Source organism: Lottia gigantea (genome assembly GCF_000327385.1).
Source record: "Lottia gigantea unplaced genomic scaffold LOTGIsca_89, whole genome shotgun sequence".
Classification (NCBI taxonomy): Eukaryota; Metazoa; Mollusca; class Gastropoda; family Lottiidae; genus Lottia; species Lottia gigantea.
Window position 1 is genome coordinate 839839 of NW_008710923.1, and position 27852 is coordinate 867690.

General features: G+C 36.5%; 4 protein-coding genes across 4 annotated transcripts; 1 reads left to right on the forward strand and 3 right to left on the reverse strand.

The window, feature by feature from the left end:
- Positions 1–5455: 5455 nt before the first annotated feature.
- On the forward strand, positions 5456–8213 carry LOTGIDRAFT_84904 (hypothetical protein; the record flags this gene model as incomplete). Its single annotated transcript, XM_009068111.1, has 7 exons — positions 5456–5551; positions 5981–6175; positions 6478–6540; positions 6767–6886; positions 7332–7406; positions 7685–7756; positions 8070–8213. Coding segments are annotated over 7 exons (765 nt in total), but the record flags the coding sequence as incomplete, so codon positions are not given.
- Positions 8214–10331: 2118 nt separating this feature from the next.
- LOTGIDRAFT_134271 (hypothetical protein) lies at positions 10332–13225 on the reverse strand (the record flags this gene model as incomplete). Its single annotated transcript, XM_009068112.1, has 5 exons — positions 10332–10469; positions 11356–11482; positions 11803–11926; positions 12532–12636; positions 12982–13225. 5 exons carry the CDS (start codon positions 13223–13225, stop codon positions 10332–10334), a joined length of 738 nt encoding a protein of 245 aa, XP_009066360.1.
- Positions 13226–15020: 1795 nt separating this feature from the next.
- Positions 15021–19480, reverse strand: LOTGIDRAFT_169823 (hypothetical protein; the record flags this gene model as incomplete). The annotated part of the gene is made up of 6 exons (XM_009068113.1): positions 15021–15061; positions 15359–15578; positions 16017–16187; positions 16500–16774; positions 17747–17920; positions 19471–19480. The coding sequence occupies 6 exons, from the start codon at positions 19478–19480 to the stop codon at positions 15021–15023; spliced, it is 891 nt and encodes a 296-aa protein (XP_009066361.1).
- A 2281-nt stretch (positions 19481–21761) lies between these two features.
- Positions 21762–25915, reverse strand: LOTGIDRAFT_169824 (hypothetical protein; the record flags this gene model as incomplete). The annotated part of the gene is made up of 6 exons (XM_009068114.1): positions 21762–21814; positions 22363–22504; positions 22819–22986; positions 23584–23861; positions 25229–25399; positions 25720–25915. The coding sequence occupies 6 exons, from the start codon at positions 25913–25915 to the stop codon at positions 21762–21764; spliced, it is 1008 nt and encodes a 335-aa protein (XP_009066362.1).
- Positions 25916–27852: the final 1937 nt, after the last annotated feature.

Sequence of the window (27852 nt, forward strand, 5' to 3'; positions counted from 1 at the left end):
GTGACCAGTCAGAGTGTCTTGAGTGACGCTCTGGTATCTTCAAGTTCCTCGATCACTAAGAGTATTCTGGAAGACAAAAGCACCAAGCCTCCAGATGCAATGCAAAGCTCAGAATTGCCAAATATTGAGAGGCAACACAGCAGTGAACCATCAACTACATGTGATGAAACTTCACACAACAGACATCAAATATCTATATCTGCAAAACCAGTTCCATTTAGATCTGCAGCCTCCGAATCTCATAGATCACCTAGAAGAGACCATAATCCAATAATCCTTCCAAACCAGAGCAGAGTTCTCAAGAAGCCTTTGACCAAAGAAATGTTGATAAAATTGGTGAATTCTCCAAGGTCTCGTAAAGAAAGGATGCAGCTAGCCAGTATGTTACGAAATCACGCACAATCTCAGAATCGTCTGGATTCCTCCAGGATTAGCTATGATGATCTAGATGTAACTCGAGTCAACCAAGATCTAGCAGGACTCTGTGGAAGTTTGGGAGGTATTGATGTTCCAGTTATAAAAATAGAAGACCTTACTCCAGAGATACAAATACAAATTGCTCAGTTGATTGAAACTGAAAGTGAACTTGGCAGCATCGAACAGTCCTTGATTGATGTTATTAATGAAGGTGGTAAAGATAACAAGCATCAGCAGCTTCCTTCAGGAGACCAGCAGGTAAATATGAATTCTGAGCTTTGTGTGATATCTGATTTATATAGATGTAGATTGTGTCTAACCAATAATAGCGATTTGCTGTACAGAGACAAAATTAATATCCCAATTAAAACAATATTCGCTATTTGGACTCTGAAAGGGATTCAGAGTTGACCAATTGCAGAGTGGCATCTGGTGTTCTGCAAGGGTGAGCATATCTTGCCCAGCAACACCGGCTACGAAAGTTCTTTTTATTGGAGCTGAAATTCAATAAAGTCTTTTGAGCTTAAAGCTAGCAAAGATTTTTTCTATATTAAGCGTAACCATTCTGCATATACAATTTTTAAACCATTGTATTTATTGTGAAGACTCATCTTTCACCTTTCCTTTTTAGGTTATTGTAAATACAATATCATCATCATCCATTGTCAAAGCTGAACCAACTGATAAAACTAACAAAGAAGAAACAAAGGACTTTTCAGTCCAAGAGATTCACGTTCCATGTACAACAAATGCTGATACTAATTCCAGGTCTCGGCATCCCACTCAGGATTCAACCACTAGTCAGAACACAACCCATTCTAGTCCCGCTACCACATCTATAACTAATATAGCTAGCTCAACACCATCCACAGACTCAACACCTCAACAAAATTTCATGTCCAATCCTTACTTCCCAGGAGCGTATCCATTCGGATACATGCCACCCGGTTACAATCCTTATCACCCCATGTCCATGCCATTTCCTAATCAGTTTCATCCACAGTTTAATCAGGCATTTAATATGTTTCCAATGAGAAATCAGACTCCTCCACTTGGACCAGAAAACATGGGATCTTCAGTCTCTTCTAATATGGATCCAGCCCAATCTGATAAAGGACCCATGCCACCAATGAACCCCTTTTGCCAATTTCCAAATTTCAACCCAATGACTCCACCAAATTGTCCACCCTTTAGAATGGGAAATCCTTCAGCTTCTACCTCAGTTGCAAAGAAATTCACCAGTCAAGCCTCATCACCCATAGCCTTTGATGAAGGTAAAGTGCCTAAGATTGGTTTGCAGGCTCAAGAAAATTCAGTTCTAAAGACAGTTCTACAGATAGGTTTAAAGGAGGAAGACCTACACAAGGAGCTGACAGAGATAGACACTGAAACTGGTGAATTATATCAAGTTTTACAGGACACTTTTCAGAAACTCAAAGATTGTCATGATAGAAAACAAAGGGTAAGTATCATTTGGACTATTGGTAACTTTCATAGGAGTCACAGTGAAGCCATCTTTAGTTTATTAACCCTACTTTTACTGGACTGGGACATAATGATGTTAAAGCTGGAGATAATTCTGGATTAAAGCTGTCATCAAATTTTTGTCCCCAGACACTGAAACTTGCTTCTGGCGGTTATGAAAGGAGGGTAAAATTCATTTCAAATCAATTTGATTATATTTGGGAATAAAAACATCATTTCATTGGGGACCATTGTTTGTATGCCAATGATTTTGTATGTTCCAGATAGAAGCAAAGAGATTGAGGATGAAGGAAAGAAGGATGCATGTTCTGAAAGGTAAGTTAAGCTTCTAGATAGACATTTCTACATCATTAATGGTGTTTTAAATGATGTTACAGCAGATGCTGTGGCTTGCTCGCTAGCTTGAAGTTCCAGGGTTTAATTCAGACATAGGTTGATATATGTATATCTTAATCCAGTTTCCCTTGTCAGTGATACTTATATAATTCTTTTCAGAATTTCTCATCACACTGCATGGCAATGGTCGCTTTTATTATGTAAAACTCTATTTCATTTTAGTTCATTGTCCACAGGATTTTCCATTCCTGTTAAAAATTCTTATAATTGATGTCTATTTTAGGATGTGTTGATAAAGATGTCAAAGGAAGTTCTGCATCAACTTCCAGAATAACTGTATCAACAGATTGTTCCTCTGAAGATGATGTAACCATTACTGCTACAGAACTGTCTCAGGACAGGATCACCAAAATAGAGCCAGACACCTCTGTTATATCTCCAATACCTTCAATGGTTCATGGTGACTCGAGGGGGAGCATGTTGACCAATTCTGTAGATCTGAAATCTCAAGCAGAAACCTTAAAAAATCAAGGATATTCATCACAAAATTCCAGCATTTCCTTGAATTCTCCACAGACAGATTCTCAGACGTCTGTCATGGCTGAATCTACAGATTCGTGTGAGTCCTTAGATGAAGTCATTGTAGAGTCAGATTGTTCAACTGAAGATGAAACCACTGGTATCATTAAGGTTATGGATAACTCTTCAGAAGATACTGCAATGGAGGTCATTAAACAAGAGTCCAGTGAACAAATAAGTGAGATGGTAGTAGATCGACCATCCAAAGAGGCATCACAATCAAGAATCTCTGGATCTGGGAGTGAATCTGTCATCAACTTAGATTCATCATATGAGTCTCAACCAGAAAATATTATGAAAGCAGAAACTGTGGATTCTAGCAGCTCCAACAACAATCTTAAGTTAGAGTCGCCTACTCCAAGTACCACTGTAATTCCAAATATTGAAAGAGGACTGTTTGTTTCACCAAACTCTGCTCATGGTTTTACTGTCAGTCCAGTGAAGACTGTGGGTTATTTAAGGCAAAGAAGTGTCTCTGAATCTGATGCCGATGTGAGAAAATCTGGTGAGAAATCTCCTTCGTTTGTTGGACGTTCTGTCAAATATCTGGGAGCTTTTACAGGTTCTCCAGATAGTGCTTCTCTTTTGAAACAACTGGCAGCTAATTTCTCTGGTGTTACTTCCATATCACAACTTCCACTGACCAAATCAAGTGATGCTTCCACGACAAGCCATAGTGAGCATAAAACTTCAAAAGTTGAAACAGGAAAATCATTAAAATCATGTTCAATAGTCTTAGAAAAGTTGGAACCAGATCAACAAGAAGAAGATGCTGGCCAAGTTGATTCTTCTGTGTTAAGTGATATGGAGTCAAACCCTTCAAGTTTGTCTCCAGTGAAAGACTTCCGATCTAAATTCCAACTTGATTCTAGCTCTGATAGTACTGCTGAAGACAGTGTTCCTCTTGCAAACATTAAACAAAGACTTAAGTCTCAGCAAACTCCTCAATCTTGGTCCCATCAGTCCAACTCACCAGCAACAGCTTCAACCTCTACTCCCCTGTCCAAAGACCCCAATGGTTCTCATCTAAAGCATCAGAAAGAGGGATATCATCCAAAGTCACTTGAATCTCACGAGAAATCTCAGAAGTCAGAAACCACATCAGTGCCTGGACAGCTGCTCGATCAGTCACAACCAGAATCCATAGAAAACCAACAACCTTCTATATCATCAGTAACCTCTTCAGCATCTTCAGTATCAACAGCATCAACAGCTCAACCTGCTCAGCCTGAAACTAATTTGTCCCTATATCCACTCAATGTCAAGTTGGGTGCCGCCAGCAGTGAGATATTACCAGTAGAATTTTCCGATGATGATTCTGGATCTGAAGACAGCGATCTTCTGGAAATTGGAAGTGGTTATGAGGCGTACTTGGAATCTTTTGAAACTTCGACAAATGCTTCAAATGATCAGAGGTAATGTTATACTTTGTTTTTTTATTTTGATAAATGGATGGAAATTGACATTTTGGTAGAAATAGACTCTTTGAAGTGGATTTATTTTTACTGTTATTCATTATTTTAACTCAGTAAAAGTATCCTCATAGTTGATAGTTGCATGGTGAAACTGTGAGGTTGAATATAAAATGGTTTGATTTTATTTTAGACCTTACATCTTTATGTCTGGAATTTGTGGTAGATTGGTTGTGGATATCTTTTACAAATTTGTTAGTCTACAAAATGCCCTTTCATAATTTGCCAAAGTTGATGAGCAAGGCTAATATATTTTTCTAACTTTTTTTTATACCAAATGACTTTTATTTCAGCATCGCCACCAAGAAAAGTAATAAACCGTTTGATGGACCAAGATTAACTATTAATGGTATACAGTTTGATAATGACAATGTATATGTTTGTTATCGTGGGTATGGAGTCAGACGCTTTTCAAAAGAAGTAAGTCTTTAATTGTTTACCTTTTAGTTTAAAGTCTGCTTAGGTAGGGAAAAATACAAATACTAAAATTGGTTGTTATCCATTTTGTTTTTTGTGTTTGATAGAGAAAATTGAGGACCAATTTGGCAAAATCTGGAAAAATGTCTTGCCGGTCATAACATCAATGAAACCATTTGTTAATGTTTTCTAATACCTTTCTATTTTTCAGACAGGAGATTTGTTGACAGATTATGATACTCAGGACAATACTGTCAACTGTATGGCTCTAGCTACTCTACCTAATGGACAATCAAGACTATATTTGGCTGGAGTAGCCTTTTATATCATGGCTTATGATGTTGAGGTAGGTGTCATGTTTTATCAATCCTCCTGGATTCTGTAACTGGGGGTACAAATTAGGGACAGACTGACTTGGGGAAGGGGGCTCTCCGGAAATGTATTTTGATAAAATTAAAGTATTTCTGTGGGGACAAATGCCCCTATCCTGTATATCCACTCGCAATGCCCCTGATATTTTGTTTTTTTTTTTTAATTCCAGTGTTCTGTATAATATAGATGTTATATTTCAGAATTCCAGTGTTCTATACCATATAGATGTTATATTTCAGAATTCTAGTGTTCTATACCATATAGATGTTATATTTCAGAATTCCAGTGTTCTATACAATATAGATGTTATATTTCAGAATTCCAGTGTTCTATACAATATAGATGTTATATTTCAGAATTCCAGTGTTCTATACAATATAGATGTTATGGAAGAAGTGAAATGTTTACATTCTGATTATGGTCATGTTTATGGTGGTTTAGTCAATGGAATGCTAGAAGTTATATCACTGCAGGTATTATTATGTGTTTTGCATAATTATTAGAGATGTCAATTTTCAACACAGGTCAAATTAGCTTTGAAATGTTCAATTGCTTTTTGAAATATCGGCAAGAACTATTCCATCCCACATATCAAGTTAGCTTTGTATTATTTTCTCTTGCACAGGAATCTTTATTAAGCACAGTAAGAGATAAAGATTCCTGGATGAGGAATGAAACATTGTAAAAATTAAAGGAAGGAGTAGTATATCCATAATAAAGTATTTTCTAAAGGCACAGTGAGGTTGGGGCTAAACATGTCAGTTATGACCTTCAGTCACTCCTTCTATACATTTACTAAGTAAATTGTTATATAACTAAGATTAAAACTAGTCATACCACAGCTTATACAATGAAAAGATCAAGGTAATATATCAATATCATGTAAATATTTCTATTTGTAGAATAATAAAAAGATAGACACCTATCAAAGTGATGATCAGTGTATTCACTGTATAACATCAGCTAGAGAAGGAGGTTTTAAATTACTCTGTGTCTCATCACAAGATGCTACTATTACTATTTATGATGCATTTAGTGGGTTACCAGTCCGTGTTTTAGAAGGTCACACCAAAACAGCCTTTAGTGTACAGGTATGTGTTGATAATTTCTATACACAAGCCCTCGGAAATTGCAAGTCGTCAAAACCAAAATATCAGATGATTAAAGCAACTTAAACACCCTTGAAAATGAGGAAAGATGACTTATTCAAGGTTCAACAAACTGACTGATATAATAACCAATAACAATCATTTGAGCTAACTCAGAGCCTAAACTCTTACATTGACCTTGAGTCTGTCAAAGTGAAAGTGGTACACTATTCCTGTGACAAATTTTAGTCAAGACTGAAAAAGTTGAATTTAATATGCTTTAGTTCATGAAAGTATCTATTATATTGTAGGTCAACATGAATAAAGTTTACAGTGGATCTGGTGATAAAACAGTCATGGTTCATGATTTACATGTAAGTAAATTTATATTGAATTTACCCCAAAGAGTGTTCAGTAATCATTTTGCTATTCACCTAAATCTTTTTTTCAGAATTATAAGAATTTGACGTATTTATACAGGATAGTTTAATTTATTTCTCCTGAATGTTGGAAATTGATAAAAAAAAAACGAACAAACTAATGCTTCTATCATTGCTAAAGTTCCCTCTTTATAATATATATATATATATATTGTATTAGACAGGGGAATTAGAACATGTATATAAAGATTATAAAGGAATGGTGACCAGTGTATTTATAGATAGAAGTTATTTATATTCAGCAAGTTATGATAGATTAATACGCTGTTATGATGTAGAGGTAAGAGAACATCAATAAAAACAATTCTAACACCACAGAGAGTGCTTCCAAAAGTCACCTTTTTGTTGGCTCTCAACTCTAATCTCTCCTGCCCATGACTGGCTCTTGACTCACTGTGTATAAAGGGCACCCCTAGTTTGGCTAGCCGTATTTAGAGTCAAAAAAAAGTGCACTATACACACATGTATACAGTATATGAATATGTCCTTGAAGAGGTTAATGACTTTAGACTGTCAATACTGTGTTCACTTGTGACAGTGGATTAGCTCAGGAATATGGAAGTTAGATTGTAGTCTGCTAGGCAATTGGGTACCATGCATTCAAATCCTGCTATGGTTAAAAAAAAATATATTTTGAGTGATTTTACATTATCTAAAAATTTTAGCTTGTGTTGAATTGTAACATTAAAAGGTATTTTTTTAGAAATCATTATTCAATATTTCAGAGCCAGTCGTTGAAGTGTATGTATTACGGAGCAGGACAAAGAGTTGTCTCCTCTATTGTCGTTCATGACAGAAAGGTCAGTTCTGTTTAGAATTTCTTTTTTATCTTTCAATTTGTGGTATGGGTTTAAAATTTAATCACTCTTTCATTAATATAAGGTTTTGTGGTGCAGACAAGTAAATTCTTAATTTATTTACTGCATGAGAATTGAAATTTGCTTGAATTACCATGTGTTTTGAAGTTATAAATTTCTGTCTATAACTGCCGTTATGTTTTTTTTAAAAATAATTTAATTCCCACAAGTAAAGTTCTGAATATTATTATAGAACTAAAACATGATTGTTATATTTCTAGCTATATACTGGTAATCGTGATGGAGAGATATTTGTTATATCTTTAGATTCGAAACAAGTCTGGCCCTGTCAGGTTTGTCATTTCTTTAATCTTAAAAAGTCAAGATATCCATTTTCAGGGGTTGATTTGAGTCTGGAATATATGTAACTAGTCTTCAGAAGTACTAGAAATGTACGAAAATCACATAATTCCTTCAAAAATACCTCAAACTAGGAATTTCCTATTTCTATGGATATCTTTTATATATATGTATCAATGTCTTGAACTTGCGATGATAATTGTGAACACTCATGGATTTGAAGGCTCAAATTTTGACAGTGAGCTGTGAACACTTTTACTGATTAGCTAAGAAGTATTTTAAAAAGAAATAACTGTTATATTTCAGAGTGATAACTGTAAACATGTATTTGGTATTCGACATCATCTGTTATATCATTTATTAAACGATCATACAGTTCAGAATAGTTTTATGACTAAATGTACCTGGAGAGGTTGTAAACAATGGTTTTATACTCAGAAAGATTCAAAGGCAAGTAATATTTATATCACAGTTTTCATAGTTCACATACTAAACCATCAAGCACTTGCTAAGGGTGGGGCTAATAATTTGTTTGTCATGTTTATATGTCTTATCCTGCTAACCTATGGATTTTCACTGTTAAAATACTGCTCTTTGAATTACTTTCCAGAGCGATAAGAACTTTCACTTTATTTTTACATAATTGAAATGTTTTGTTTTTACAGAAATTTGAAAGTCATATGGAAGAGCACTTAGAACCAGTGGAGATTTGAAAATTTGTTTGATCTTTAAAAGTCTAGTCAAATACAGATATACAATGGTTAAGAATTAAGTGTCATTGGATGTGTCCATCATTGAATGGCCATATCAATGGGATGACAAATGTCAATCAGTGGCAGTGGACGAGTATGACAGTGTCACTCAGCGGGTGATAATTACAGTGATATTCAGTGGTTCAAATTTACAGTGATATTCAGTTCTTGAGAATGACAGTGTGGATCAGTGGTTGAGATTGACACTGCCAATCAATGAATGAGAATATCCATGTCATCCAGTGAATGAAAGTGTCAATCAGTGGATGACAGTTGGTAAGAATTAAAGTGTCAATTTAGTGGATAAGAATGATAGTGTCATTCACTTATTGCCAATGACTATGAAAATTATTGGTCCCTATTATTGCATTAGTTCAGAATTGCATTTATAATCAGCCTGGCAATCAGTGGTTCAGAATGACACTGAATGAGAATGACAATGCCAATCAGTGAATGAGAATGACAGTGTTCAATCAGTGAATGAGAATGACAATGCCAATCAGTGAATGAGAATGACAATGCCAATCAGTGAATGAAAATGACAATGTTCAATCAGTGAATGAGAATGACAGTGTTCAATCAGTGAATGAGAATGACAATGCCAAAATCTGTGAATGAGAATGACAGTGTTCAATCAGTGGATAAGAATGACTGTGATCAGTGTCACTATCACTAATTGATCTTATCCAGCATTTTTGGAAGTTAAATCCTCAATAGAGATTACAGACTTACTTTTGTATCAGGATATTTGTGGAAATTTTGAGACTGTTTTTTTTTTATCTTGCATTTCCTTGTATATTTTTTGTTATTTAAAATAACTGTGATAACTTTTGTTGAAGATTATAAATAAATGAATATAATTTATATGAAACATTTGCCTTTTCTTTATTTAAATCTCTTAATAATTTACGATGTCAACCATATAATTGCATGTGCGTTAACTATCGGGTTTGGATGAAAAGGTCAATTCCTTTTGACCAAATACAAGCTAGATAATAAGAAGGCTAACCAGAAGGCGAATCATATAAATGACTTTACATGTGATGACAAAGTTTACAAGAAAGTCACTTAAATAATAATGTCTATGTTTTGTGCCACAGGCTGTGCACATTTAAGATATCTTGACAGTGGGATATTGAAAAATGGTAGGCGAATGCTGCTGTCGTGCCAAAATTTACCTCATGGCACACTGCATGGCATTGACTGTCTTCTTTTGCTCATAAGGTGCAGAAAGTAGGACTAAAGCTTCAACTATTTCATATACATTTCTTTTCTCCACTGTTTTATCAAAGTTTCTGTATACTTAATACATACATACAACATCGATCTACATTAACTTGAAAAATGAAATGAAAATCAATTCATATACTAAGACCACAATATGATGTTATATGAATATCACAATATATCACAGGGCAATAACATTACATACATAAATTTACATAATATTAAATAAACATTATTCCACCATCAATTCATATCACAGTATTATTTCAGTTACACAATTTTCACACACCTCATCAAGCATTCTTCAGTTCCACTTCTCTTTGACTGACACTAAATAATTCAGTATGATTGCCATTAGTTCAGTGAGCAGATTTAGTTACTATTCAAATATACGAATGGATCCATTATACAACCACTAGTAACCATCAGAATGAAATCAAATCAATGATTAAAGAGATGACTTTAGCTACAGCGGGCCTGAATTTCTCAAAAAGGTAATAATAACAAGCTGTATTTCATCTTCAAGACAGATCTGTATCAGTACTAATTGTTAACTAAGCAGTTTAAATTTAACAGCTAGCGTTTAAGATTAAGAAAACACCAGACGAATAGATGATCCAGTAAATTTAGCACCATAATGACCAGCCCAGAAATTCAGATCACTTCCATTATGAGTATATTTTATATATTGTAATGTTGGATAATGTTTTTGGAACGTATGCTTCACCTGTCAATGATAAAAAAAATTGCATAAAAATGTAATGACAATAAAAATATTCATCACACAACAGTTCTGTTCTCTGGTTCATAATACAGGTTCATAAAGACAATATGAACTCATAGCGCAGGTTAATATTTATGCAAAATAGGTCCTACGTTCATGCACCATGTAAACACAACAACATGGCTTTCTTTGAAGTTGAAACTCAGACAGAATTGTTCCTAATAACATAATTTTGATCAAAAGTTTCAATTTAGTAATCACATGATTGTTTTTACAAAGAACATTTTTGTTATGTGCAAGAACATTTTGTAGAAAGGTGTAAAAAGGCTGACCTTTTGATAGTTGTGTGATAAATAGAATCTTTCACTCATGCTTATATAATACAAAATTAATTCTTGCAACTCATTTCATAAATCCTTTATATATTCACTGTTAAAAGGGTGCTCAAGTTTTATGCTGCTCAATCTTCAAACAATGATCTATTTCAGTCTATTAAGTTGATATTAAGTACTAATCTATTATAATTAAAAATACCTGTTCATCTAAAACACTTTCATTATCAGCTTATAGAGGAAATCTTAAACAGTTGTCACTACCACAAGAAAATTTCCATTCAATTAGAAGAAAGACAAAAAGCTGAAATTGTGCTTCATCAGCTCTTAATGCTCATTTTTAGATGATTATAATCACAGAGAAACATTAAGCTTCAATCTATCTGACTGGTAATATCAATCCTGACGTTTCACAAGTAAACTTGTGAGATTTTGCAAAGACAAAAGGGCAACTTCTCTGCACACGCCATTCTGATTCTAGGTTAGAACATATTCTAAGAGCCTAAATAGCTAATAAAGCTTATTTTTTTACACTCAGTTTTGCCAGTCAAACTTACCTGTTTCCACTCATGACCAGGTGGTAATTTATCAATAAGTTGAAAGGTATCCAGAATTTCTTTTGATTTGTTTAATAACTCTACAGTGATTACATATTTACATCCACAATCGAACCGACTTGTATACCTACAAATAGAGAATATAAATTATGATATCTTTTCACTAGATGCTGGAAATTTCTACTTTGCTGTGATCAAAGAACATGCTAAAAACCTTTTTTGTATGAGAATACTAGTCCGTAACATCTATTTCTATTCCAGCCTCTGATAGCTATTTTGACAGTTGTCAACTGGAGTAGAGTCAGAAAATCTAGGCCTTGTTTTTGTGGGGATTCTCCATATAAACCTATATAGAGGCAGATGTTTGATGAAAATAGAAATATTTATTTTTCCATTGGAAGGCATTGACCATTTACCACTCACCCTAAAGTTACCAAACATACATACCATTCTGAAATACAAACTTTTGGTTTGGTTTTGTTGTAGAAATAGGCTTCAAAATTCTTGTGTATATCAACAAATTGATATTTCGAAGAAGTAGCAAATGATGTAACCCATGTTTTCACAGGTCCTTCAGCTGAAAGTGAAAATTCCATCAATGGCACCATGTAGCATGGAATTCGAAAAAACGACATACATGAACACATTACAACCAATTCAAAAAATTTCCAAGAACTGCTATCTTCAAGCCAGAAAAATTTGTGTAAAGAATTTGTTAACATTATTCTATGCTACTCAAAGAATTGACTTCAATTGCTTTTTGAAAATGATTTACAGAATCTATGAAATAACCATAGGGCTATAAATATCATTATTATTATATAATGATCAGTTGAAATATTATGTGACATATCTGTTTATCTGCAGCTCTATGACTGTTATGATATCAAGCAATGAATAGTGGGCCCAGTGACGTTACAGTGCTGTAGCTACAAGTGCCAGCTTGCAAGAACTAAATGGAATCATCTGGTGCAGCTATAGGGTACATTTGAAGCCTGAACTATGCATACATTTTTATTCAATGCATTCATTTGGAAAAATACAGTATCCCTACAGCCTTAAAAACCATATCCATGATGATCTTTGGATAATTAAAGAATAATGCTAAAATTAAGTCTATTACACCAAAGTCACATGGTACTGTCAAACATTCAGCCATTGCAGTAAAAGACTTACTATTTTTTAGGAGATCAGTTGGGAAAGGTTTGGCACCAACGGGAGTATCTTCGATAATAAATCTATCTCCACCATCTAATTCTATAGTCCAGTGCGAAAACTTCTCTTAAACATATAATTAAAATATAATAATTTGCCAACATTGTAAGAAATTTGCCTTTTTTGTACAGTAGATCAAATTAAGCGAGCATGAAGGGTGTCTTTATTAATCAGTCTTGAAAAGATCATTCTGACACTTCCTTATATATTGGCTTCAACTGTTTCAAGACGAATTTCCGCTAATGGGTTCGAATCCTGGTCTGATGCCACAGTCAATGTTTAAGTGAGTACCAGTGTCAGCTTCACTCTCTCATACCATACTTATATAACCTTACATGAGTTATCCCAAGATCTACTAATACTTTTATTAAATTTCTCAGTAAGACAGTCTTGATTAATATATATTTTCACCTGCTGCATTAGGATTAAGTAGTAAATTTCCACCATGTTTCGCTGTCAGATATAACGCTATGCAATCTTTACCCTCTGCCATTTCTGCCAATGGTAATCCTAAATTGATACATTTGAGTCTCCAGAAATGATTCTCATTGACCAATGTCTTAAATCTCTTTGAGACCAGGCGTATAGTTTTTATGGTCTGTGTTTCTGGTAGATAAGAGATTATCAGCTGAATTATCTCATCTGGAAGATCCATCATTATCTCTAAACCCTCACCCTGAAAATCAATATTAACAAACGGTTACTCTAGTCTACTTGATCAAGCTGTAAATGGATGAGTTATCAATGCCAGGAAGTTTGGCCAAAGACATGCTGGTAGAAGGGATCCTTGAGAACCTAAGTCTGGGAGTTGTTATCCTTGCGGAACAATCTAAGCCCTTGTCATGAAATCAAAATAAGATTTTCAACTGTATGAAAATTCAAGTGAAAATAGCCTACTTTTTGGTCTGTAGACCTACAATCAAGTAAATAAAAACATTTTTTCCAGTGGTTAACGTTTTCAACCAAAAAGTAATCCAAAACTCTCAGTAGTATTTTTTAATTGATATTTCAATTCATGAGGAACTAAATTGCCAAGATTCAATTCAGAAATGCATCGCCATTGGCTACAGTGCATACACACCACTCACGATTCACAAACACTACAGTCTGGTGTTAGTACCGAGATATTCCATTTTTCAACTTACTTCTTTCTTAACTTTAATGATGTGATTTCCCATTTCAACCTTTTATTTGATAGAATTAAGCTTATGCCATGGTTGAGATAAAACGCCGGTCAATCAACTGAGCTATATATAGACACAGTTTTAAGGAACAACAATCACTGGTTAAATTCAAAGACTTTAATCAACTGAGCTGTAAATAAATATTATAAGTCTCTTCGTTACACAAACAACACGGGAATGATGTGACGGGTCATATAGTACAAGACAACACAGAATGATGTGACGGGTCATATCGTACACTACATATCAATAATATTACAGACCTATTCACAAGTTAAAAACTCGAATTATTTCAATCACGTCCCAGAAATCTAACTGATTGCTGATACTCTTGATATAGCCCTACAAATCTGACCGTATCCATTCCTCGTACGTGATATGCGGATGACGTGCCGATATCCCACCATTAGGCCTATACCACATAATGTGTCATCGAATTCTAATTTGATCCTGGGCCCAGTTACATGTCACTGTTACCGCGAGCAAGATGTAAATTAGGTTAACCATTCCATATTACACCTCCTTTTGGGCAGGTCCAATCTACTTTGCATTGGCTTTTCAGTAGGCTGCCTTTGTACAACACAGAGGACAAGCCTTCTTACATTTCGGCCAATGGATGTGACTAAAAATTTGCATTAAATTTTGTAGCGTTCCATTACGCCTATGCAGTGGCGGATTTTGGACTTGTTAGGCCGCAGGCAAACGAACAGTAGAGGGCCTAATTTCTCATTTTAGGGAGGGGACATGGTCTGATTACAATTTTATGGCAGGAAGTTTGCGATCTTTTTTTTCAGGAACATATTAATCAGCTCATCAGCACCAATCAATTCACCACCATTAGGCTCAAACAATTTAGTCGATTCTCACACATCACGATCCTATTAGGACAATTTTCGATGGGCCTGTGGAAATTTTTAACTTTTTGATAATTTTTACTGTTACAAAATTTGACATGGGCCGAAAGGCAGCTGCCTTTTTTGCCTATAGATTAATCAACCTCTGCGCCTATGAATTTATCAGACCACGGCCAATCGTGTATTTACTGATTTTGGAAAATGTTGAGGGGTAGGGAGGTGGGGGTGGAGGAAAGTAACACATTTATTAATACTATTATTAATTTTATTGTCGTCCAGAAACTGCTACATACTGGTCCCTAAACGGAGTATGGAGTCATAGAATTTTCTGTGTTAGATAAGATGCTTGCTTCACCAGGTTTCTTACTCCTCAGGTTCATATTTTTACAATAGTCAGCTCGCACTTAGTTTCTTACACGCAAACTGGTTCTGTTGCCGAATTCAATGGAGGGTCTGAAAGTAAAACACTTAAACACTGAATAAATGCAATAGACATATGAAAGGAATGACGAGATGGCAAAAATCAAAATGCAGAGAGGCACTAGTATAAGCACATGTGTTTATTGGATGGATTCAAACATTCTCTAGGATTCTACTCAGTTTCGACGAGAGACAAACACTGATTTCAAGATGCTGTAAGAAGTCTATGTGAAATAGATCATCAAAAATTGCCCCCCCCCCCCCCTCCTCTAACCATATTACATAGGGAAATAATTGTCTGTTGACCTAATTTGACAGCTATGTGCTCACCCCCACCCTCCCCCTTTCCTACGTAACAATTACTAGAAACGCTACTGCAGATTTCCAAAAGATTTTTAAATATCTCACTGTAATATGGATCTAGCTCTAGCTTGATTGGTTCTTTTGGTTCCGCACCGCCACATCCGCCATCACCTGTTACAGCAATCTTATGATCTGTCCTCGAAACAACAGCAAACCTTTCATGCCATCCTTTTCCCAACCATTCGTTCTGCATTAGAAAAACACTTTTCCATTGAAATACTAAGTAATAAAATGCCGAAAATCCAACGCAAATTGAGGATGTTGCGTTCATAAGCATACACATATAGAGACGGTGCATCGTTCAGAGAACCTTGCCAATGCAAAGGTTTGCAAATTAATATAAAGTTAACTAACGAAAAAATAATCTATATGCCCTCTACGAATCAGACATTTATCCCCCCTGAAAAAATTCTGGCTACGGACCAATTCCAATACTGCAACTATACATACACTATACATCATTGCTCCTCGGGATATATTACTTGTCACTAAAACAATCGAGTCCAACTACGGGCCTTGAGTTAGTCAACATCCTACCTTAACTTTCGTCGACAATTTTCTACTTATTTGTAGACGAACTGGATGTCGAATGTTTATTGTCTAAAAACAGAGCGCTCCTACATACCGATGCTCCAAAGATAAGCCCCGTCGACGTGACATCTATTCTTGCCGTTCCTCTTTGTGGGCATATTGATGTATCATATACCGAACAGGCACCAGCATAACCATATTTCAGCTCTAACTGACCATATACTTGAGTTGCAAATCTCCTATCAGCATTTTGAATCCTCATGCTCTGTAAATGAAAGACTAGTGATGGGATTAATCAAGTTAACTAATACTTTAACTCACATTTAAAAGTTTAGAATTGGTATTAGTTGAAATATAGTCAAAAAATTCGACTTCTTCAAGTAGAGGAAGAGATTCAAAATTGTTATGGACTACGCTCGTGTGTGTTATTTCCAGTAAGAACCATACCTAGCATCGTATGAGTACAGTTACTGTCCAGTAAATCTGTAAGTCGTCGCCATCAGTCACTGTTGACCTTTGGAACCCGTGGTCATGGTTTTATCGAATGGGAAAACTACCTAATAGAGCAATAACATACCTCGGGTAGAACTCTAACTTTATGAAACTGGACTTTCCCCTGCTTAGTGGATCCTGCAGTCTTTACCTTGCATCCCGAACTCTTAATATACGTTCCGAGTGGGAATTCCATTACATTACTTTTCACTAACGTAACGTATTCCATAGGGGCCCCGCCACTCATTCCATAACAGTATATTTTAGTCTTCGTATTGCCATATACGCCGGGATATAACCAATATTCCCCGTCCTTATACGCTAGATTACATTGTTTGAGATCAGAACAGGATTCTAAGGCTGAAATTATAATATTATTAATGTTTCTACGAAGGCCCAGATATGGCCCGGTTTTGTCCGATTTGATACTTCCAATTTCAAATTTTTATCATTTAACTTGCTTCCCTTGACAATTCCCAATCGGCCCATCTAATGATTCATAGAAAGGCCACTGCGTTAGGATGTTGGGGAGCGGCAGTGGCTCAATAAGATAAGAGGGCCGTTTATTGGGTTGGAACCCCTCCTCTAGGATTTTTTTTCTGGTGGTGGTGGCCCCTTTACGGATGGGGTCCCGTGGATTTGGTTAAACCAGTTCCTATGGTAGTTGAGCCTCTATTGAGTGGAGAGCTTCTGCGAGAGTACCTCTTGTTTTGTACGGATGCTCTCTACCTATGTAGTCATTGAGATGATCAAATGACCAATCAAAACGAAGATCCAGTTGTTCCGTTTCGTATTTTCAAGCGGGTTACTATACCAGCCTTCAATGATCTGGCAAAATTCTTGTTTGTGTTCATTCGAATTTTGACACTATGGCTTCGAAAGTTGTTTTCATTAGTAAATATTAAGAAGACATGTATAACATTAAATATTTAAATACCAACCAACCATAAACCATCACATCAGGCTTGACAATGTTGATAATGAAAGCAGTGATTGGCGCTAAGACTTAAAGAGAACGTACAGAGGTTTTCTAAATTTGCACCATTCAGTTTTCAATCAGACGTCTGTGGCTCATGCAATTCATCTAAAACTATATATTTGATGACATCACTTATCGAAAAGGTCTTATGTGATACAAGCATAATTTTTCGATTATTGGCGTCATCAAACACTTATATTTTGTGAAATTGCAGGAACCATAGACGTCCGACTGAAAAATAGAATGGTGCAAATCGACCCTATCAGTATCCCAAATACATATAAAAAATTTAGAAAATCTCTTTACAATCTCTTTAATGATTAATGGTAATTAACAAGGGAAAGTTCGGTTACCTTTACTATGGACACCCGATGACCATTTCGAACCATAGCATGTTGAAGTATTTACCAGAGGGAAATAAAAACCAGTATTACAGGTATAGTAAGCTGTATAAACATCCCCGCTATCATGCACTACTTCTTTTAAAACAGCATTGGAAACCACCGGTGGAGGACCACATTTCGGACCTTAAAAATCAAATACGTTAAAGGGATACAGTCGTTTATTTTAAATTTTTTTTTTTATTTTTTTTTCCTTTGGACTTTATATGCTGTTAGAGCTTTATTTCAGCCACTATTGAAACTCAGTTGGCCTATGATAAAAATTAGACCAATCTTTTTTTCCGTTATTGACTGAGTAAAAATAGAAGCTAATTCAAGTACGGAACAAAAATTGATCTAATGCTATTTTGACTGCAATGAGTCGGTACTACCATATGATAATATGTCTTATTTCTTTAAAGGCAAATACAATTATGCACCATTGATATCCCTACGCCCGACAAATTACGTTGATTTTTTGTATAACGGTAAAAAAAATATTTCAACTTAGGCCTCGCCTTCAAATCACATGTACATGTATTTCTTATTCTTATTAAGTTCTGGAAAACCCCGAATTTTCATGCACGTGTAAATTTGAATCAGCAATATCATAGAATAGTTCGCGAATATTCAAGATGGCAGTGGACACAATCGATTTTCCACTAAGGTTTAAAAGCAGGGACACATCTGTCAATTCACACAAACAACATTGTAAGTTTGTAAGTTCATTTTTTTAGGTTTTTCATTTTACTTTGTTTACGTCGGTTCGTTACGTCTTTCTGGTTTTGCGAAGAAGTTCCTGTCAATCCTCATCTTTGTCCATGATCTAGTTCTGGAAACCTAGGCACGTTCTTTCCTATGACTGAGTGTGAAAAATGACTTTGGATAAATATCAGTTATTTACCATAATCAGAGATCTGGAGTTCAAGAAACCACCCTGTGGAATACTAAATAATATATGACATCTTGCAAATTTTCATGGATGCTGAACACTTTCTTTTTCTTATAATAAAAATTGGCAAATATTGTAAATCGAATATGCATGTAATATATGTAACAGTGCTTGGTACAATGGTAGTTTTCCGTATCAGATTGATACTAGAGGATGGGTCTCAATAGGCTTATTGTTCAGCGAGTCAAATTGAGCATAAGTAATTTGAATAGTCATTTCATTGAAACCAATGGCAGCACAAGCCTCCAGAGACTCTGGGTACAAAAAGGGGACAGACTGATTCCATAGCGTGGGTGGAAAGGGGGCGGGGCAACTGTCGATGCTGAATTCAGAATTCGACAACTGTGCAGGTGTCATAGTCGCAAGCCGCTCATTGAGCGTCTGAAAGTGTCTTCTATGTGCATTCTGGCACATATTATGAGACAAAAAACGTAAAAGAATCATATATTTGAATTTGTTAAAGATAAAGTTGAAGTGCAAACCTATTTTCTATGAAGGCAAATGCCGCTTCCTTCACCCTTATCCCCCACTGACGCAGCCACTGATTGAAACATGTTTAATCGAACTTACCGTGAATCATGTTGAATCAAACTTACCTTTAATCATGTTCAACCAAACTTCCATTGAATCATGTTGAACCAAACTTACCTTGAATCATGTTCAAACAAACTTACCTTTAATCACGTTCAAGCGAACTTACATTGAATCAGGATTAATAAAACTCATCATGTTCAAACTAACTTACTTTGAGTCATGTTCAACCAAACATACCTTGAATAATGCTCAGTCAAACTTGCATTGAATCATGTTCAACCAGACTTACATTGAATAATGTTCAACCAAACTGACCTTGAATCATGTTCAACCAAACTTACGCGAAGGTGAACATAGTGGCGGAGCCAGCCTTCCGAGACGGGGGGTACAAATAGAGGGAAGATTCAATAGGGGAACAACTGTCGAGGCTGAATGCAGCAACTTTGTGAAGGAGCCTCTCGTGGAGCGTCTCCCAAGAAAATTTTCGAAAGATAGAATTGATTTGGTACATTCTGACACAATATTATGGACTGAAGACGTAGCAAAGTCTTATTTGTAAAAATCAAAGCGGGGTTACAATTGGGAATGCAAACCATTTTTCTAGGCGCTGCCACTGGGTATACAAAAAAAATTTATCATTTAAGGGTTGGCCAAGGTACGTACCATGAAGAACATAATAAATAAATCCATCCCTGGACACCAAGTTTCTTGTTGTATGAATCTTGGCATTATTTGATATACAAACTTTAGACTCCTTGTTGTAGAAAAATGACTCGTGATTGTTGTTCTTAGCGGAGTTAGCACACGTATATAAATTGGTTTGTATCTCCCCGTCCAATAATAGCGACCATTGGGTCATATACACTACGAAATTGCTCCACATTATATCTCAAACGTCAATTCCAATTCGGATCGTTAGTACTGGGTTTATTTATTCCAAGAATATTATGCCTAAGAAATTCCAACAGTTTATTGCTTAAACAATTCCAAGAAAAAAATTCCTTAAAAGGTCCTAAACAATGCAAAGAGTAGAATGTTGAAACAACTCCAAGAATATAATGCCTAAACAATTCAAAATAGGCCTAATCCAAGTTTCATAAGATCTCACTTATCATTACAGTTTGTTTAATCTATTGGAAATATGCTGGTAATTGTGTTTGTGACGCAGTTCGAGAAAGAGGTCATCAAAGTAAATAATTTATTAAAGTATTGTAATGATTGACATGCTATATTGATTTGAATTATGTCTTTAATTATAAAAATAGGCCTAAAAGTACTTGTTTATGCATTTGCTAAATTTGGAAATAAATAGCAAAGTAAAAACCACGTTTGATTTAAAATATATATCATATATTCATGAGAACAGGTATTGGCTCAAAACACGATGTATAGGCTCACAGGAATATTAATATGCTCACAGGAACAATAACTGGCTCATAGGAACATTGATGGGCTCACATGAATATTTATTGGCTCACAGGAACATTGATGGGCACATAGGATCATTGAAGGGTTCACATGAACATTAATGGGCTCACATGAACATTAAATGGCTCACATGAAGATTAATTGGCTCACAGGAACATTGATGTGCTCGAGGGAACATTGATGTGCTCACGGGAACATTGATGTGATCACGGGAACAATTATGTGCTCACAGGAACATTAATGGGCTCAAAGGAACATTGATGAGGACACAGGAACAATAACTGGCTCACATGCACATTAATGGGCTCACATGAATATTGATGGGCACACAGGAACATTGATGTGCTCTTAGGAAAATTAATGGGCTAACAGGAACATTGGTGGGCACACAGGAACATTGACTGACACACATGAACATTGATGTGCTCACGGGAACATTGACGTGTTCATGGGAACATTGGTGGGCACACATGAACATCAATTGGCTCACATGAAGATTAATTGGCTCACAGGAACATTGATGCGCTCGAGAGAACATTGATGTGCTCACGGGAACATTGAGGTGCTCACAGGAACATTGATTGGCTAACAGAAACATCGATGTGCTCACTTGAACTTAAATGGGGTCCCAGGAACATTGGTGTGCTCTCAGGAACATTGATGTGCTCACTTGAACTTAAATGGGGCCCCAAGAACATTGGTGTGCTCTCAGGAACATTGATGGTCCTACGGAACATTGATGGGATCACATGATCTTAAATGGGCCCCCAGGAACAATGAGGTGCTCACAGGAACATTTATGGGCTCACACAAACACGCATTAGCTCGAAATAAAAATACATGTTGTAGCTCACAAGTGAAGATCAATGTACTCATGGCAATATGTATTCAATTGAATTGGAACATTGCTTATATTAAAGAAAGGGTAGTATATCTATAATAGCATTTTATTTTCTAATGTTACGTCTACTTGTAAAAGTTATTTAAAAATCATATTAACTTTTTCAGAGACCAACATCTATTATTGCAACATCAATCCAAGAGACTATAAAATATGTACATGTACTTCTATTTTTACAGTTCATCAAGTATACACGTTGGTTCAGTTGCTGATGTCAATGGTGGACCTGAAATCACAAACCATTTTCAATAATTTAATAAGAATCTGTAAAATGGACAAGAATTGGGACATGAGATGTTATCATTAGCAGTTTTAGCAAAACATGTCTGAGAGAAAATAAGATGGTGCAAATCAAGGCTGTCTTACAGAGCCTGTAGCACACGGAGCCTCAGTTCATTGACCCATTCGAACTCTTAGGAGCTTTTGTCCATGTTATCAGTGGCGGAGCCAAAGGGAGGGGGGGGGGGGGGGCAAAGGGGGTACTCCCAGCCCCAAAGGCATATTTTTTCAGGCATAAATCTCATAACTGGGTTAGAAATTCAGGCAACCTCTGGTATTCCACTCCCACCCCCCTTCGCCTCGGACGTAAACCTGGCTCCACCACTGCATGTTACCCCTCCGACTTAATCCGTGAGAATAAATTCGCCATTTGCCGGGAATGAACCTTGGACTTTCAGCTTAGTTTGCAAGCGTATAAATCACTGAGCCAAAAGACAACACATGAAATAGTAGACCAAAACCTAATCAGTTTTAAAAAAAAACCTTTCCACTTACTGTATAACATATCAGTTTGTAATTTGATTGGACCATTCGGTGTGCCGCCTCCACATGCTCCATCACCGGTTACATATACTTCATGATCAGTTTGACTTACAACTTCAAATATACCTTGCCATCCACCGTTCATCCAACCAATCTGTAATTGATAGAAATAACAAACGTATTCACCCACAGTTTGTTTCAGGGCAGCGTTGTACACCTGTAGCATTTCTGAAGCTTCTAAACTCCCGGTTCAAACAATTTGGGTACCTTCATTATCGCGAAGAGTCGTATAAAATATAAGAAAACTTTGTGATAGTGGCGTCATCAAACGCGTACTTTTAGTGGAATTGAACCGCCCAACAGGCGTCTGATTGAAAATCAACACTTCTAACAATGTCTCCGACACCTGTATATAATCCTTTTAACAAATGTCGAATGGCGAAGTCAGAATTAGTCCCGAATGCTTACCGAAGAGCTAAAACTCAATCCAGTTAATGTTATATCCAACTTTGCTTTTCCTCTATGTGGACATATATCTGTATTATGAGTGGAACATGCCCTTGCTTCACCATAGGGTATAGGAATGCCAAATTCTTGGCTTGTAAAGCTGTAATCTTTCCCTTCAACCGTCATATTCTATAACATAAACAAATCATACTGTCGTACGGTTTACCGTCAAAGTATTCGACAATCCTCGACAATCCTCCACAGTTTCCATAAAGCTGTATCTGTCTCGGTAATGTATGATAGATTTCGTTGTGTCTTTTTGGGCAAGGCTCTTTGCTCTTCACTTACGTGCAAAATCGGTGTACCGTGAAAGTTCCAATGACGCTCTACAATTGAGACCATCCTCGACAGTTTCTGTAAACTTGAATCCTTTTAATATGCTGCTCAGTGTTAGCAGAACTTTCGGCAAAAATTCTGTAACGTGGCTAGAGGTAAGCTTTATCTAATTATTGATTGCATAATAAGAGTAGAATGCTTCTTTGTGACACATGACTATGACTTAAACTATTGGACTAATGTGAATAATGGCCTTATAATAAATAATGCTATCGATAGTGATATACTAAGGCTAAATGTAAAAAGAATAAAGTTTATGAAGTCAATACAGCTAGATTTCGGCTTACCGTATCTCTTTTCATATCTGAAATCTGGCTTCCAGTTACCTTTCAATTGAACAAAGTCTGTAATAATGATAGTTTTATTTCGTATGTATAAAATAAAGCATACCTGTACGTATATTCTTATTTTGTTGAAAATTGTTTTGCCTTGATCACCTTGAACACCAGTGTGCGCATTACACCCATTAGATTGTGAGTAGCCGCCTGGGGGAAATTCAGCATAATTATCTCCCTTTAATGTCAAATATTCTGTAGGATTGACGGAACTCATAACTTTACAGTATATTCTAGCTCTCTGGTGATTCAAACCACTAGGATACATCCAGTACTCGCCATCTGTTGTGTATCCTGAATTACAAGCCTTGATAGCTTTACATGAATCTAAAGCTGTAAAAGGAAATATAACCAACATCACTGTACGAATCCGATACAAGGTACGTTTGGTGACGTGCTACGTGAGAAAGGGAGGGGGGGGGGGGGGCTGGTGCGGGTTCCGTGATTTTCAAGGAGTAACGGAAGCTGACTCCAGTAGCTTAACTACCACAGGTACTCGTTGAACCTAGTTCACGGGCACCATTCTCTAAGGGGAATTCTACCCCAAATCAATTGTAGGAGGGCTTATGTTATAAAAAAAATCCCGGGAAAGGGCCTCAGCCCACTTAAAGTCTACGGGCCCCCACTCATCAAGTTGAGCCGCCTGCTGACTCTCAATTTCTTATATCTGTACGTAAGGTTAGCATTGCCTGTGAGCCCCCTTTGACACTTCTGTGGCTCCTACTCGCCATCCCGCTGAATAATTTCAGTGAATGGCCGTTCACCCTAAATTCGCTACCGATACAGCGTCATGTTGCAACCACGTGACAAAGCTTTGGTATTACACTAAGATAAACAAGCGTTCCCAGGAGAACACTGGTTCCATTCAGATGGATTCAGCTCAAAGGAAACTACAGAGAATTACAGATTGATATTATTTTCATTGATCTGTAATCAATTTTATCTCAAGGGTTTGTTCGATTGAGAGCCCGGTAAGAGAAATTTACAAAAACGTCATTATTTGAATAATTAATTGAACAGGATTGTCAACGCGTCAAAGTAGGATAAAGGCGTTAGAAAAAATATTGGCCATAGGATGATGTCGTCGCTGATAAAGAAAAGGTCCAGATAAATATTTGATTGTAAAGATAAAAAAATGATAGAAAATAAGCAAATGATTAGGTTATGGAAATGATGGAACTGATATAATAAATGTCTATTATGATATCGATGCGTGGGGAGATTTGTGAACGAAACAAAGTTCTCAAACGGCAACGGCAACATATCACGGTTATGAATGGCAGCCACAGTTTGCTGGAACTATGCACTATGAACTATGTCACGGGATAGTCGACCGGGACTACACGTGTTTGTAAATAAATTGAGTAAAAACAAACATCCGTAAGATATGGATTCAATGGATTAGTGAGTGTTAGGTTTATCTCCCAAAGGCTCGCAATATTACTATCACTTGACAAATCACTGTTAAATGTACCGGAAGTAAAGGGTCTCGCCCAAGAAGACACACCGAAATTCTCCATTCATTACTGAGATGGATTTACCTAAACTGCTGAGGTTTGGCGAGTGTGCTTATCAATGACATGCATATGCTACGTTATGTAATGTATTTATACACGAAGAAAGCTTTGTTACGGAAGCGACATTAGACTTCTCCTTTTCTAACATGCAGATATATGCAGCAAATATTAAAAACAACCAACCTTTACATTCTACCCCATCTGACCAACTTGTACCTATACAAGTTGAATGTGAAGTGATGAAACGGTACTCTTCAGTGCAATTATAGTATGCTTTGTATACGTCATCACCATCTTTTGAAACACTCAGAAGCGTTGCGTTTACTACCACTGGAGGAAGACCACATTTTGGTGCTGAAACAAACCAATTGAATAAGTATTTTCAGTTTTCTCGGCACTTGCCAGATTTATGTATCAGGTCCGTAGGTACAGATGGGCAAGGGCAGGGATAGGCAATGCCCGCCTCCCCTTCCCCCGCCCTCTCCCCTCAAAAGTGGCCGACCTTTCCCCTCGAACAATCAAGTCTGGCTACGGGCCTTTATAAGGTGCTTGTCACCATGGCAGTCATCTGTATACAAAATGAGTCATTGCTGTGATATATTTCTGAAGCATTCATGTACTAGACTAGATGTAAATGAGCATTAGCTTCAAGTCTAGGACGAAAAGCTTCTCACCGTCTTTATAAAAGTACTGAAATCCCGCTGCTTCGATCAAATTGTTGGTGGTATGAAACGGTGACATCTGACTAACAACACAATCTTTACTATGTCGGTTGTAGAAAAACGAAGTAGAATTCACAGAGATAGTCTTCTTGCAGCATTCGAGAGCCGTGCTGACATTTGGAATCACTGTTTGGTTTGGCACAGTCATATTTGTCATATACACCAGGAAATTTAACCATGACGTTATATTGTTATTGCACATTATAAAAGAATACACCGGCGTTGATGTACAAGTAAAAAGGTTTTATGAAAATTATCGCTTTGTCTATATAGAAATATATCGACGATTCTATCCACACTAAAACCTAGACCAAATTAACGACCCCTTGGTTTTGAATATGAATTATCCAAACACCTGCAAACAATACTACAATGTTAGAAAATTGACATGACCACAAAGAAATTTACAACATTACAGTAAATGAAAGTCAGAACACAAGAATTAGATTGTTATTTACATACATTAAAATCACAAAGTAAAAAAAAAACCGAATCGCAATTTTGCAGCCGATGTGCAAAACTGTGATATTTTCAACAAAACTTATTGCAACCTATATATGCCCAAATAGAGATTTCAGATCGACACCTCTTCTCGACCAATATAACCCGACAGACGTGTTCAGTAGCACAACCGAGCCATATAAACTGTAAATAAACACATGGAGGTCTTGGGTTCTAGTTTCGGTCATCTGTCCTGATTATGTCAGTCGACCAAGCTGTAAATGGGTACAGATACTCCGGAACAAATCAATGTCAAGAGTTTTGGCCAAGGACTAGCTAGTCGAATGAATCCTCGTGAACCTAGGTTTCATCCTTGTAAAAACGGTTGTTTCTAATGAAAAAAATTGTTTACCTTTTTTGTTACTGTAGGTACCTTATCGATTCCACTAATACCCATTAGTTTGAACATTTCCAAAATTTCTTTTTTAAGCGCATGATCTATCAGAGACTATCAATCTACAGAATTCCTGTTTATATTGTGGAGAAATAACGTATGTATGACATCATCTCATCAGACATACTCAACTCGCTAAGTACGTAAATCAACCCCCAGCGGTAAAACCAAAGACTTTTTTTGATCTCGACGAGAACAATGGAGGCACAAATCATTACTTACTTAACAATGAATCATCGTTCCATAAGGCATATTTCACATAGAAGTATACTTTTCGGGTATACGGTGCACGTTTTGCACGACACGCGTATTCCTAAAATCGAACAAGGTAATTTCATAATACCTGGTCACATAAGAGGACACTAATCGAAAACGAAGTATACCTGCGTATAGTAAAGTATAGTGTAGTATAGTGAGAACCGTGCTTGTTCGATTTTCAAGTAGTGTATACAGCCACGGCTGGTAGGATAAGAGCCAAATCTTCTTCGTCTGTCCATTTGATCGGCACAGAAAGAAAGAACCGAGTAGGTCACACGTGCTGTCCTATGTGATTCGCCGTGTAGCGAATAGCGAATACCGAGTAGTGTATACCGAATACCGTATACTTCTATGTGCACTCAGCCTTACAACCAGCTTTAACTTGGTACAGGTAATCTGAGAAAGGCGAACCGATGTATCTTACACGTGACTGTAAAATATATTATGTTACTTCCTTTTTATTCAATTTCACCAAAAATATGCCCAGTTCAGTTTCGGAAGGATGGTAATATCTAAAAGGAAGGACGGGCGGGTGAGAGATAAGCTTATTTCTAACAATTTGATACATGATCTGCTTATTTAAAGACACCGACAAACGAAACGAGGGCATCAATTGACCCATCTTCACAGTTTCAAGCTATTACCATCTTATATCTTGACTGCAGTAGCCACCTTTCTTGTATCACGGAATGCAGCGATTTGATTGTTGGTTGAACGCTAACGTATACAGCCAATCAGAGCTCTCGACGTAAAGACTGGAAATATTATGTCTTATTGTTCACAGTTTTCTGTCGAGGGCTCTGATTGGCTGTGTACGTTAGCGTACAACCAAATCGCTGCAACTACAAACGTCTGTAGGGCAAGAATTGCAGTAAAGCTTTTATACGAAGTTCGTAATATCTTGACATTGTGAAGATGCAAACGACTCTAAT